The sequence below is a fragment of the Poeciliopsis prolifica genome, unplaced genomic scaffold (assembly GCF_027474105.1).
Source record: "Poeciliopsis prolifica strain line A6 unplaced genomic scaffold, Auburn_PproV2 SCAFFOLD009, whole genome shotgun sequence".
In the NCBI taxonomy this organism is placed as follows: Eukaryota; Metazoa; Chordata; class Actinopteri; order Cyprinodontiformes; family Poeciliidae; genus Poeciliopsis; species Poeciliopsis prolifica.
Genome location: NW_026562384.1, coordinates 6,298,858 through 6,311,669, shown reverse-complemented (window position 1 = coordinate 6,311,669; position 12,812 = coordinate 6,298,858). Strand labels below are relative to the sequence as shown.

Sequence of the window (12,812 nt, the reverse complement as noted above, 5' to 3'; positions counted from 1 at the left end):
CTAATCCTCAGTTTTTAATAACACCACTTTCCCTTTAGCCACATTGTTGAAGTAATGTGGCCCATTGAAAATGCAATGGAAATGGCTCAATCCAAATGTGAAGCATTTTGAAAATGGATTTTGTGAATATAGAAACACAGTAGGCTGTAAAAAGTGGCATTTGATACTGGCTAATGGTGGATTTTCTTTTTTGCTCTTTAATTATAGAATAAGAAGATTTACAAAACGTCTGCAATTACAAAATATTGTCCTTAAATCCAATGATAATTTTTGGACTAATTTAGATGTACATGTACATCTAAATTAGAATAACAATGAAAGTTAACTAAACTGAAACTTCTAATTAGACAGAATCATTATAGACTGGTATAGTCATCCGTTTATTTTCTTAATTTCATAAAAAAAAAAAAAAGAGTTTTGCACTGTACCACACATGCACTTGGTCAGGGCTCCTTTTGCATGACATGCTAATCAAAACAGTGTAGCATAGATGTCATCAGCCTGTGGGTCTGCATTCAGCTTCCCTGCTTGACTCTGATGTCTCATCTTCTCGACAATCCTCCTTTGACATTTTTGGGGGTTTTGGTCAGAGGAGTTTGTTGGTCAAATGCAGTGATGGGTATTAAAGCAGGTAATGGGGCTCTTTAGTTTTCTGGATAGCTGAAAATTTCATTTAAAAAAAATACTTAATTGATCCCAAAGGGAAATTAAATTTTCCAACTCATTAACATGAGCACTTTGAATTTCATAAATGAGTTTTACTTTTTGAATTAATATTTGTAAGTGAATCAACTCTTCTCTTTTGAGTTGCACTTTAACAAACATTTTGCAAACATTTATGTGCGACTTGCTACAGGTATGACTTTCATTTTATCCGGGTTTTCAATATCGGTGCACTTTTCTCCTTAGTCTGTCTTCTGTATTTTACCAGCATGCTGTTTATACTGGCTCTATTTTTATAGCTTTTAAATTCCAGTCTAGTAAGCATTTCTCATGAAACTGTGTATTTATCTTGAAGTGTCTTCAGGCCACTCCTTGGGATTGATCATCGCCTGTCACTGCTTAGCCATATCTTGAATCATAGTTCTTACCTAGAGAAATAAAATGGTCTCTTCAGTGCATTGCTTCCTTTATCTCCTCAAACTTTGTCTTCGATCTCAGACTGTTATTTTCAGAGGGAATAAGACTCGTTTATCTATGGCATCTCTGCATTTCTATAACATTTTAGCACCAGCTATTAGACGCATGTTGCTCAGCAGAGTTGTTTATGTAAGGTCTTATTTGATTGAGCTAAACTCTGATCCAAAAGGTGTAATTTAAATTTAAAGGTCCAGGTGAGCAGGTATGCATTGAGTTATAAGTCATGGGTCCATTGGGTTATGGTGAAAATTTGCCTATAAATATCTTAATTAGTTAAATGATTTAGACATCTTATATCTTAACATCCAATAGTCAGCTCCACTGTTAGAAATGAAGAATTTATTCTGTAACAAAGTATCATATCAAACACTGGAGGGAGATCTAGGGTTAGGGTCAATTGTGTCTAAAAATTTCTAGAATTGTTACAATTGGTTTTCTTTAATCTGTTTAAGCTAATCGAAAAAAGTGTTAAAAAAACATCCAATTAGTGCTTAGTACAATTTATACAATCTGTCCAAATTTTATTGCACTGAAGTTCTTGGGATTTAAACTAAGCTAAAGAGTTTTATTCTTCATCCATCAGATTCTAACTTTCTTGTACAACTGTTGTGAAATCGGCTTTTGGCTGGATGGATTCTTGCCATTAATTTCATCCAGTTTCCATTATAAATCTTCAGTCAAAATGGGATTCAGACAGATTCAGGCCGTTTGGAGCTCTTTTCTTCTCTTCTTTTAATGTACCTTCCTTCCCTCAGCACGACTGTTCACTTAATCATCCTGAAAAATACCATTGTCAAGCCTCCTTTTGATCGATGGAATGAGAATTATCCAAGATGTCAAGATGCACCTGTGTACTTACAGACTCAGCCATGACCGTGTCTCATCATGTCCTTCATGTGCCATACAATCATGAGTTTGGAGAAGTGCTTATCTGTAGGCAGTCGTCTTTGTTTAACTGTACCTAAAATAAACTAATCTGATGTCTTAGAGGAGTGACGGATCAGAAACATGTAGCACATCAGGCCCTGAGGACCAGAGTCCTCTGGTCTCGATGCTTTGATTTCTGCTTGCATGTTTCTTTTTTACACCCATCCAGTGACTAGCTTCAAAGTGCAGACAAAATGTTATACAAGTCATCTTCTCAGAGGCGTTTCATAATGGTTTCCATTGTTTCCTCTGAAAGCTCTCATGTTATGACTGTTTGCTGTCAATCAGGATCCCACAACAGCTTTTTGAGATCCACAAAGACTCTTATCTGCTGATTCATTTGCATATTCACACTTGTCATTATATGCTCTAGAAATGCAAATTAAAATGCAATTTATATTTTTGCATCTCCTTGATCTGATTTATTTTTTTTTTTTAGTTTATTGCAAAGCATTAAATGTGTTTAATTACACTCTGGCATATGTGTTTATATTCTGGAACAGCTGAATTAATGTTCTTATTTTAGAGGCATGATTACATATTTTTGCCAAGGATTGTATATTTCTGGGCAGACCCGGACATAAACTGCATCTTTGACTTGTTGGCAGAAACCTGAAAGTGCGAGTTGTTCTAATTCATTTTGAAGTGAACAGGAATGAGGCATCAGCAAATTTTAATGGCTGTTCGCTGCAGGGACTATAATTATTTCTTTTCACTTCAAACGAATAATAAACCAGCAGGGATGTAGCATAATAAGTAATTTGTCATACGAAGGTATTGTTGTTACTTGCACTTTTTAACCTGGTAAAACTTTAGGTGTCCTCCTATAATGCTGAAACCTCATGTAGTTTCAGGTCATCATAAGCTGCTTCAATTAGTGTTTGAAGATAACTTATATTGAAGCTAAAATGATGGTAAAATATGTTTGCTTATTGTCACTCTTTAAGAGGTCTGAATATTTCAGCTTGTGGCAAAACCAGAATCTCTAAATTGATATTCAAATCAGAATTTTTTTAAACTCATACCTAAGCATTGCAGTTCCATAATATGTTTCTTTAGATAAAAAAACAAACAAACAAAAAAAAACTTAAAATTAGCTTTCTTGGATATGATTCTGGTTTCTCAAATGTCATTTTTAATGAAAAAGATTTAAAAAAAAAAAAAGAAAAGCTATTTTGAAAGACAATTTGGTAACACTTCATTTGAAGGGGTGTGGATAAGACTGTGAATAAGACTGACATAACACTGTCATAAGCATGACGTAACACCCGTTATGAACAAAGAAGTCTTCACGAATGGTTATGCTGTGATGAAGTGTCATTCAGTACATAATGACGCTTTTAGTGCAAAGTTGACACTTTTAATAAACTTTATCGCAATCTTTAGTACAACTTTGCATTAAAAAGTGTAATTTACCAAATGGCACTGCATGACAACAGTCATGGACATTCATGAATACTCTTCCATGTTTGTAACAGGTGTTATGTCTTGTTTATGACAGTGTCATGTCAGTCTTATGCACATCCTTCCTAAACTTTCTGATATGTTTTAGTCTTAGCAAGAGAAAGCATGGCTTTCAACAGGAACACTTAACAGAATGCAGCAGAGTTGCTCTGCTTTATCCTTTTTGAATTTTAACGTCTATAATGGAACTTCTTAAGATAAGAGTTTGACTGGCTAATTGTTAAATGTCTCCAAAAAACGGTTTTAAAAATAGTGATTTTTTTTTTTTAACAATAATAGCTTACTTCCTCTGACATCAGCTCTGCTTATTGTGTAACAATGTTCCCTGTTCGAGACAGGCTAGAAAAATTATTCTCAACATTGCCTCTGTCATAATATAGTTTCCAAAATAAAAATGCTAATTGACAAAATTGCTATTGACTTTGTTAGAATGCTAACGCTTACAAGGTTGTCATTTCTTCCTGCGGTAGGAAGCGTCCACCTACTCGGATCTCCCTGCAGCAGCGTACATGCTCTCACTGCATACAGAAATTGATAAGCAAACACGCGAAAACACTTTTTGGGTTCACTACCGACGGCGCTCCCCACCAGGTTGCTGGCAGCGACACATTAGGATGCGGCCTTGTCAGTAAATATTGGAAACTGGCATTTCCTCTGGGTGATGCGTCCTGAAAGGTCAGCGCTGGTTGGCGGCAGCTCAGGCGCTCGGCTCGTCTCGCCTCTGTGTAATGGAATCCAGTGGAACTGCATGGCATTTCCATTGATGAGACCTGACCGTCCTGTTCATCGTTTATCTCAGAGGTTGTTACTTTATACACAGAACTGTCATGGGGTTTCCTTCAACATCCCGCTTTCTCTCTTTGGACTTTTAGATTAATGAAACATTTCAAGTTTTTATTTTTTTATTTATTTTTTTGGACTGCTTAAAAGTTGGCGAGAAGGCATAAAAAATTAGAAAGCATCAGTTTAACTGGATTCTTTTAAAGTATGAAGCCATTGATGTATCGCAGATTAATTTAGCATATCTAAATGGCGTTCTGCTGCATTTTGACCTGACTTTACCTTTTATTTATTTATTTTTTTAGAAGCAAGCACTAAGGACAAGAACTATACAGAAATCATTGACATTTCAACCTGCACTGCTGGCTCCTTTTTTTTTTTTTTTTTTTTTTTTTTTTTTTTAGGTGGTGACTCACCTTTTCTATTAGTTTGCCTTGAAAAGAATTATGTGCTGAAGTCTCTCCTCCACCTCTTTCTGCTTTCCTATCTCTTTCTACAACTGGACACAAACACATTCCAAAGGGACTCTTTTTGCTGGGACTTTGATAAAAATGAAATTTCTGTGTATAGTTGAAGTTTATGTCATCCAGTATTTTTTACAAGTTTGACTGAAATTACAGTCTGTATCAAATTTAGCATTTGGCACAGGCTTAAGAAGTACTACACATGATCTGAGCCACTATGCTGATGTTATTTGGCCTGCAAGTTAAGATGTTGCACACATGCTAATTTCCTACTGAGCAGTATTGTTGTTTAACTATGACTGAAGATAGTTTAATCTCTATATTGAATGAAATAGGGATTTGCATATTTGCATTTGTAAAGAAAATGCAAATATGTTGCATTTTCTTAACTAAAGCAATTTCCCTCGGCCCTCTCAGTACAACTTCAGCATTCGCATGTGACAACGGGAGCGGCGTTCCAGAGTTTCCTGAGTGCTGAGGGAAGCCAGCAGCTGAAGCGAGTATGAGCACAAGTGATGCTTTCACAGTGCCCTGCTCTCTGCCGTCTGAACACTTCCCCGAGCCTTCATTAGCATGGCTGCTGCATTCAGCCTCATCGCAGGTCTTTGCATTTGCGTCTGTGCCTCTCCGCATGCACACTTTTCGCGCACTTGCTGTCTCACTCTGACTTAAATGCCCCTCCCAACTTTAGTTGAATCCTCTTGTTTTTTTTTTTTTTTTTCCCCCAGTCGGATTTCTCCCTTATTTACTCCTCCACACTGTTTCCCCTCTGGCTGACTCTTCATCCTTGTCTTTTCTCCTGATTTTCTTCTCTGGTTCTTTCTTGCCTTTTATAACCTTCCCCCTCCCCACCTCTCTGTTCACCAGTCCAGCAGCCATGTTTTGGTCCTCTCCTGTAGGATAATCAACCCCTCCAGCTCCATTTCCCCTCACCTTCTTATGCTTAGTTTTCCGTCATAAAATGGCAAGTCTCTTTTCTTAGCCTGCTCAGTAATATTCAGAATAATATTCTGTGGTGAGAACTTTGCAAATACAATGATTAATAATTTAACTCTTCTGTGTTCTCTAATGCTCTGATTAGATGTGTGTGAATGAGCACTTATGCTGGCCTGGTAGTTCATAAATAAATGTATGTTTGCGTGGTTCATATCTAGTAGTGAGTCCACCATATTCAGTGGAGCACTCCACACTCCCACCAGGGATACCGATGTGCTCAGCAGGATTAGATGTGTCACACAAGTTGTAGTCTGTTTGAAGTGTCCAAAAAAACAAGATTCCTCCCATTTCCCTTTCCTCCCTTTCCATTTCGGAAACATTTTCTGTAGGTGTGCTTGTGTAAGGAGGGTAAATATACTGCTGTCCTGAGTACTTAGGCCTGTGAAAGATTTTCACAGCATGTGTACCTTGTGTAAAAGTATCAAAGCTAAAGTGTTTACTTGAGTCTTTAAAGCAAATGTAGAAAATGATTGGATGTTTAAAACTGGAAAGGAGTGATTATTCATACTGCTACGAAAACAGTTTAGTACATTACAGTTAAAATGTTATCTGTAACAATATTTTTATGCATGCCCTTAAGCAAAAATATAAATATCCACAAATTTGTTTTCAAATGTTTATTGCATTGAATATAACTTTTTGCCCTTGATGTCTTTATAAAGCATGACCAGCTGAAATTAGCTATTGAATTAGCCAGGCTATCAGCTTGGTAGAGCCTGGAATGGACTATCAGCGATGCAGCGTTTGCCTTTCCTTCTGTAATTTTATAATGGTGTTAGCTTACTGACAGTGATACTGGATGTCTCTTTCACCTCCAAGTTGTTTTTAAGCAGTTATGTTTATCTTTCCAAAAGTGCAGTGCCCTTCTGTCTGCCAGCATCACTTCTATTCTGTGTAAGATGTGGCTGGTGTAAGCTCATTTAGCTTTCAGTGACATCTCGCTAAAATTACTTTAAACTATAAAAATCATGAAGTGAATTTTTTTTTTTTTTTTTTTCCCCTTATTAAGGTAACGTTCAAAATGTTATATGTCTATACGGTGAACTGGTGCATGCATTGGTTCTGACCATTATTTTCTTGTTTAGCTGTTTAAAAATGCCTAATAGTTCAACACATGTAAGCACACTCAATGAGTCGATTGCGCGGCACTGATCTTCCAAGCTGCTGTTTTTCTCAACTTCAGGCAATTAAAAGATGGACTGCTGTTAAGTTCACCTTCTCTCAGCACTTTTGTGACACTTCTAAGGGATGTTCCTCTCAGGGAGCCAAGTTCTTAAAAACACTGGCATTTAAGTCGGTATTTTCTTCTGGCCTTGTCACTCGCGGTGTCAGCCATGATCTTTTTGTAGCATCTAGTGTGTTTAGTAGATGTTGCGAGAAGCTGGCAGGCTGTGATCTGTACCAAAGTCTGTCTGTTGATCATTACTGATAAAGCATTTGTGACTCGGGTCATTCTGATCTGATTTAAAGCGCCAAGGCCCCCATCAAAGTGTTTACATCCTTCACTTGATGAGCAGCTAAGAAGAGTACTGTGGCCTAATTACTGTGCTGGCAGGGGGCTTGTTTAGCTAACCAGGAAAGGGATTGGAAACTGTGGAGCCCAAGTCTAATTACGACGAGATAAAATGATTCAAAGAGATTGCCAGTGCTAAATGAGATGCATTTACGAGGTTCTTCACATGCTGCCACTTTAAAGTGGATTTTATGATAATGTATTTCTTGAAGTTGATGTGTGTATGTGGTAGGGGTTTCGGGGGGGTTCTGGCTGTAATTTAGTGACTGTGTACACCTTGCCATCTTTTGAGAATCTCTTTCCCGAAGCCGAATTTAGAGGCTTTTCAAACTTGGGGTTCAACTTACAAGGACTCAAAATTATTTTGCCAGACGTTTCAAATCCTTTCATTTCATTCACAAGTCCTTATACCCCACCTTTGCAAAAAAAAACAAAAAACACTTCACTCATAATGCAACTGCTGATCACCAACCAAACGGTGTGAAAATCATTGTCTGGCACAGCTTGAGCCTCCATGCTGGCCCTCTGTTACTCACAGATTTCATTTAGGTCTGGGACTTTGCTTTTTTCATGCCAATGCTGCCCTCTATTTATTATCAGCATTGAACAATAAAGGAGGCTAGGATGGTGCAATTAATCAAAGTTTTATTTTGATTTTCAATCCAAATGGTTAAAAGAAAAAACAAATCAAATTGACTTTGCCTTGCATCATGAAGTGAATATAACTTCCTCAGGGCAAAGAGTCATTTAATGTGGATGTGATCAAACAAATTGCTGGCCCCCAAAGTTTTTATAATTTTCCAATGATTCACAGAAAAAGAAAAATTGATGGACCAAAGTAGCTGAGTCACCATTTTCCTTCCCCTCAATGTGGAAAAAATGACCAGAAAGGAGCTGAAATGCTAGTCCTTAAAAATTAAGACATAAAAAAATGAAAGTATTGAAAAATCTTGTAAATTTTAATTTACAAGATGCAAAAAATGCAAATAAAAAAACTAAATTATTAGAAAGTCATCTCAGTTCAGACTGGAGGTGAACAAGCACTAGCTTGCTCTGTATGCAGCTTTCTGTGCAAAGATCTTTAACACGGGCTTTAATACAAATGTCTATTGGAGACTTTGTAGTATCTGTGCCAAAGGAGATATTTCTCTACACACAAAAAAACAATGTGTTTTTTTATTTAGTTCAAGGGAAGTGTTTGAAAATATTAAATGTATTTAACTGACCTAAGACTGACCTCCTGAAAGCACCTCTGTTCCCGTCATCACAAAAATAGACCAGCATGAATGAACAAGGAGTCAGAATGTTTTTGGTGAATCGGTATAGGTCACAAGTTACTCTTGCAATAAACATTTGATACTGATTCTTACTTTACATTTTTTTGGGTTCATAAAAGGGGTTTAATATTTTCCTACAAACTGCTAAAATTGCATATAAATTATAATTGGATACTGTTTGTTGGGTGGAAAAAAATGGCTAAACTGTAAAACATAATTATAAAAAAAAATAAAAGAAATGAATTAATTCATAATCTAGATTTAATTGGGTTTCCAAACTCAAGAAATAATGGTGGCAAATGGTAATTACAGTAGACATGTTTTTTTTTTCCTCCATAACTGCATTGAGGCAAAAGTAATACCACAAAGCTGAGTTCTTTCTCCAACACTTCATTCATATCTTCACACAATTTTGCATTCTCTTCCAACAAGCATGCGATTTTGAACTTTACCTGTTTGTTTTCCCCTTTTCCCGTCTACTGTAACAGAGACTTTAGCGAAATGCCCCCTGCCAGCAGCTGATTGACAGCACTTTTTGCCCAGTCGTACAATTTGCATTGTGCGTTAAGTGATCGCACTGTAACCTTGTGAAGACAAGACAGCAGGTTGTGGGCGTGTGTTTGTCATTTTGGCTCCGAGTGCGCTCATTGTGTGGGTGTCTACCTGTCACACTGCTACTATCTTATCATGATAAAGTGTGAGATGAATGAAAAACTACACAGATATGCATATTAGTGTGTCTGCAACAAAAGCTACAAAATACAATTATTTTTTTCCTCTTTAAAATCAGCTGAAGATGTATAATTTTTACTCAGATGTGCAAATGTGTTATTCCACGTTATTTAACGGTGTTTTTGTTGTCTCTCCCGCAGTGTCCCGACTCTTCCTGCAAGCAGGATCTGCTCGCCTACCTGCAGCGCATCGCCTTGTACTGCCATCAGCTCAACATCTGCAGTAAAGTCAAAGCTGAAGTTCAGAACCTGGGAGGAGAGCTGGTTGTCTCTGGGGTTAGTCCAGCTTCTTTCTTCTTCTTCTTTTTTCTTTTTTTTTTTTTTAACCAAGCATAATTTTCTTTCATGCTGATAGACAAATTTTAATGAGTGCAGAAGAAGTCAGCGATGCCATTTCAAATGTTCCACCGTTTAACAAACCAAAGTGACTGATAAATTAAAACATTTCAACTTTCCATAGCAGACGGGACAGTCATTGTTTTCTTGATGCTTCACGGTTGCTCACCTTGCAATTTGTGGCATAAACAGATTTTTGTTTCATACATTTATTATGATTAAATTGAACGCACTGCTTATTTTATGAAGCTTCATTTATTACTAAAATCCATGTCAAATTCTTAAAGACAAAGGCTGATTATTTTCCACAAAAAAGGAAGAAATGTCTCAAACGTGCCCGGCTGTGTTCAACAAATGTTTTCTAACCTTCCCACCTTCTAACTTAACAACGTTCAAAGCCTTTAAGCAATAATTAAGCACTTACTCTCCAGTTTAAAATGGCTACATTACTATACCTGAGTGAGCAGGGTGTCGTGATTTTTGCCCTTCTTCCTAAAGGAACACAGAGAAGACTATTATTCCAGCATTTTTTAAGTGTCTCTGGAGCTGTTAAGCGAGCAGATTAAATTAGGGTGACCTTTTTAAATATTCTGAAACTCGCCAGACGCCAGGGATCCTCCACTGCATACGTCTGAGTTTTAAGTTTTTGGCCCAAAACCAGAAGTCATTAAGAGGGATGGCAAGTTACTTTTCAATTTACATGAATTCAAATTGCGTGAACTAAAAAGTAGCGTAGCAAACCTTTTGTTTTCACAATTGCTTGATACTAACAGCTTCTCTCTTCTCGATTTAGCTGGACAGTGCCATGTCCCTGATTCAGGCAGCCAAGAACTTGATGAACGCCGTGGTCTCCACTGTCAAGGCCTCCTACGTCGCCTCTACGAAGTACCAAAAGAACAAAAACATGGAGGCACTCAACATGCCCGCAGTCTCCTGGAGAATGAAAGCTCCCGAGAAGAAGCCGCTGGTGAAGCGAGAGAAGCAGGACGACGGGCAGACCAACAAAGTCAAGAGGTCTTCGCAGAAGAAGCATGTCAGCCCTGTGCAGGCTCTGAGCGAGTTCAAAGCCATGGATAGCATCTAGAAAAGCCCCAGGAGGAGAACCGTCAGTATGTAACCCAAAAGTTTAGCGTAGATTGAGCCTTTTATTCAGTCAAATCAAAGAGCTGTCATTTGCTCGTGCAGCTTCTTCGTTTGGGCCGTTGTGTTCCCCCACTGCCTCATTCCTACCTTTCAGTTTTGTTTTAATCTGCAGCATTAACCGTCTCTTCTGTAGAAAGTGCAGTCAGAAGGGAAACCAACTGGACAGGATTTGTTTTTTTTTCCTCTTTCATTTATATGACAAGGAAATGAGGATGCAGAAAGTAATTCCAAGTTTTTTTGTTGTTGTTTTTGATCAATTAAATTTTTTTGATCACATTTAAGTAAAACTCTGGGGCTGTAAGGTTTTTCCATTATGTTTTTGACAGACTGCAAATATCAGCTATGCAAAATTAGCTACTCTCTTGTTCTTTTTTTTTTTTTCTTACGCAGTAGCTGTTAATCCTAATAGTGAGATATTCAGTTGTTCATCTTCCATAAAAAGCCAGCTTCAGGCCTTTTCTATATGTGCTTGCATTTATAAATCCTGAAATAATGTTCAGAAGCCACTAAATGCTTAATAACTTTAAATTTATCAGATTTGTGTCTTTGCTTTAACATTTGAACAGTTAAATTGTTTCTTCTTAAAACCCTCATCTAAAATCCTGATCATTGTCAGCTGTTTGTTTCATTTTATGACGTCATGTATTCAAACTGACACCACTGCTGCTCACTGTGGAGCTTCTTTCTTTTCATTTTTAAAGCTTCTCGAACTCCTGAGAGTTTGGAGCAGCTCAGAGAGCTGCAGGATGAGCGGAGTGTGCGTCAGTACTTTGCAAAGCCAATGAGCTTCATTTACTAGTGAGACCAAACATCTCCACGTTCTGAATAAGTTCAATTTAACGGGATCAATATTTTGTACTTGCTGTGTAGAGTTTGCCTTTAAACTTCTTGTCCTTGAGCTTGAACACTAAAATTTTATATCAGATTCTTTATGAAACTATAAATCTTTTTTTTATTCTTTCCAGATGATAGCTTTACAACGAAGTCTTGTTTTTTTTTTTTTTTTTTTTTTAATTTGTAATGTTTTTTTTTTCTTCTTTCTAACTAAAACCAGTGGGGTGGAGCTGTAAGGTGCAGAGGGTCGTGCAGGTTTCTGCTTTCGAGCAGGTCGTTGGTCCACAGCAGCGCTTTGAGATTCTGCTGCTCTCGTCTTGGAGACGGACCTTTGCTTTGCTGATAACATCTGAACTCCAGCCGGAGGGACATGTGAGGTTATTGGACGAGCTTTTCTTTTTGAAGGTGGACTCCAAAACAGAAAATGTCAGTGGATTGTTTCCCCATATTATGCTCTGTTGTTTGGTTTGAGTCTTGAGTCGAAATACTTTGCTGTGGATTTTATTATTATTGAGAGCCGACTTATTAGTGCATACATTTCTTATATTAATGTGCCTGAAATCTATCTTAAATAAACAAAGTCAATCCATTTGTCTGGTTTTGCATTCTTACATACTGCACTCCTCATGCTTTCAGGTTCTGCAGTCTGTTGCCATTGTTTCAGATTTTCTGATCTATTGTTTTATATTAGATTTTTCTGGAAATTAAAAGCCATCTCAAGTGACTTTCTCCCACTAACTATGCACTGTTTCATAACAATTAATTATATATGAATATCTCCCTGTAGTCTTTGTTACTGACTTGGGGGCAGTCTACAGTATGCTGTTTCAACATGTAATTGGGATGCTCTAGTGCCGCGGTTAATTTTCTCATCAAAAATGTTCCCATTTTATCGTTAAGTGGCTCGTTTAGTGTTGCATTGCTGACTCATTGCTGCAGTCAAAGTGTAGCGACTGCAGCAACGAAATTTGGAACAAAATGTTTAATTCTTGAAGGGTTGCGGTGAGAAAGTTAAGGAGGGACTCTGAGAAGACACCTTCAGGTCTTCACTCCGTCACAGTTTTCTATCAGAATCTAGCGTTGCTTCTTCAATTAAAAAATATTCCAGCTCGTTTTTAATCGTTTTAGATTTCTGTCGGGCTTTTTAGCCTTCAAGAACTTGCAACCAATAAGACGGTAAGGAGTCATATGGCCGGAGAGTTCACAT

The 12,812-nt window shown here is 37.4% G+C and overlaps 1 protein-coding gene across 2 annotated transcripts in view; it reads left to right on the top strand.

Moving 5' to 3' along the window:
- The window catches only part of ctnna1 (catenin (cadherin-associated protein), alpha 1), a 71,616-nt gene extending 59,422 nt beyond the window's left edge, over positions 1-12,194 (top strand). For both annotated transcript variants that reach the window (XM_055033967.1, XM_055033966.1), the window contains exons 17-18: positions 9,434-9,568; positions 10,422-12,194. In XM_055033967.1, coding sequence (XP_054889942.1) covers positions 9,434-9,568; positions 10,422-10,712 — 426 coding nt within the window. In that variant the 3' untranslated portion in view covers positions 10,713-12,194. The remainder of the gene's footprint in view (positions 1-9,433; positions 9,569-10,421) is intronic.
- Positions 12,195-12,812: the final 618 nt, after the last annotated feature.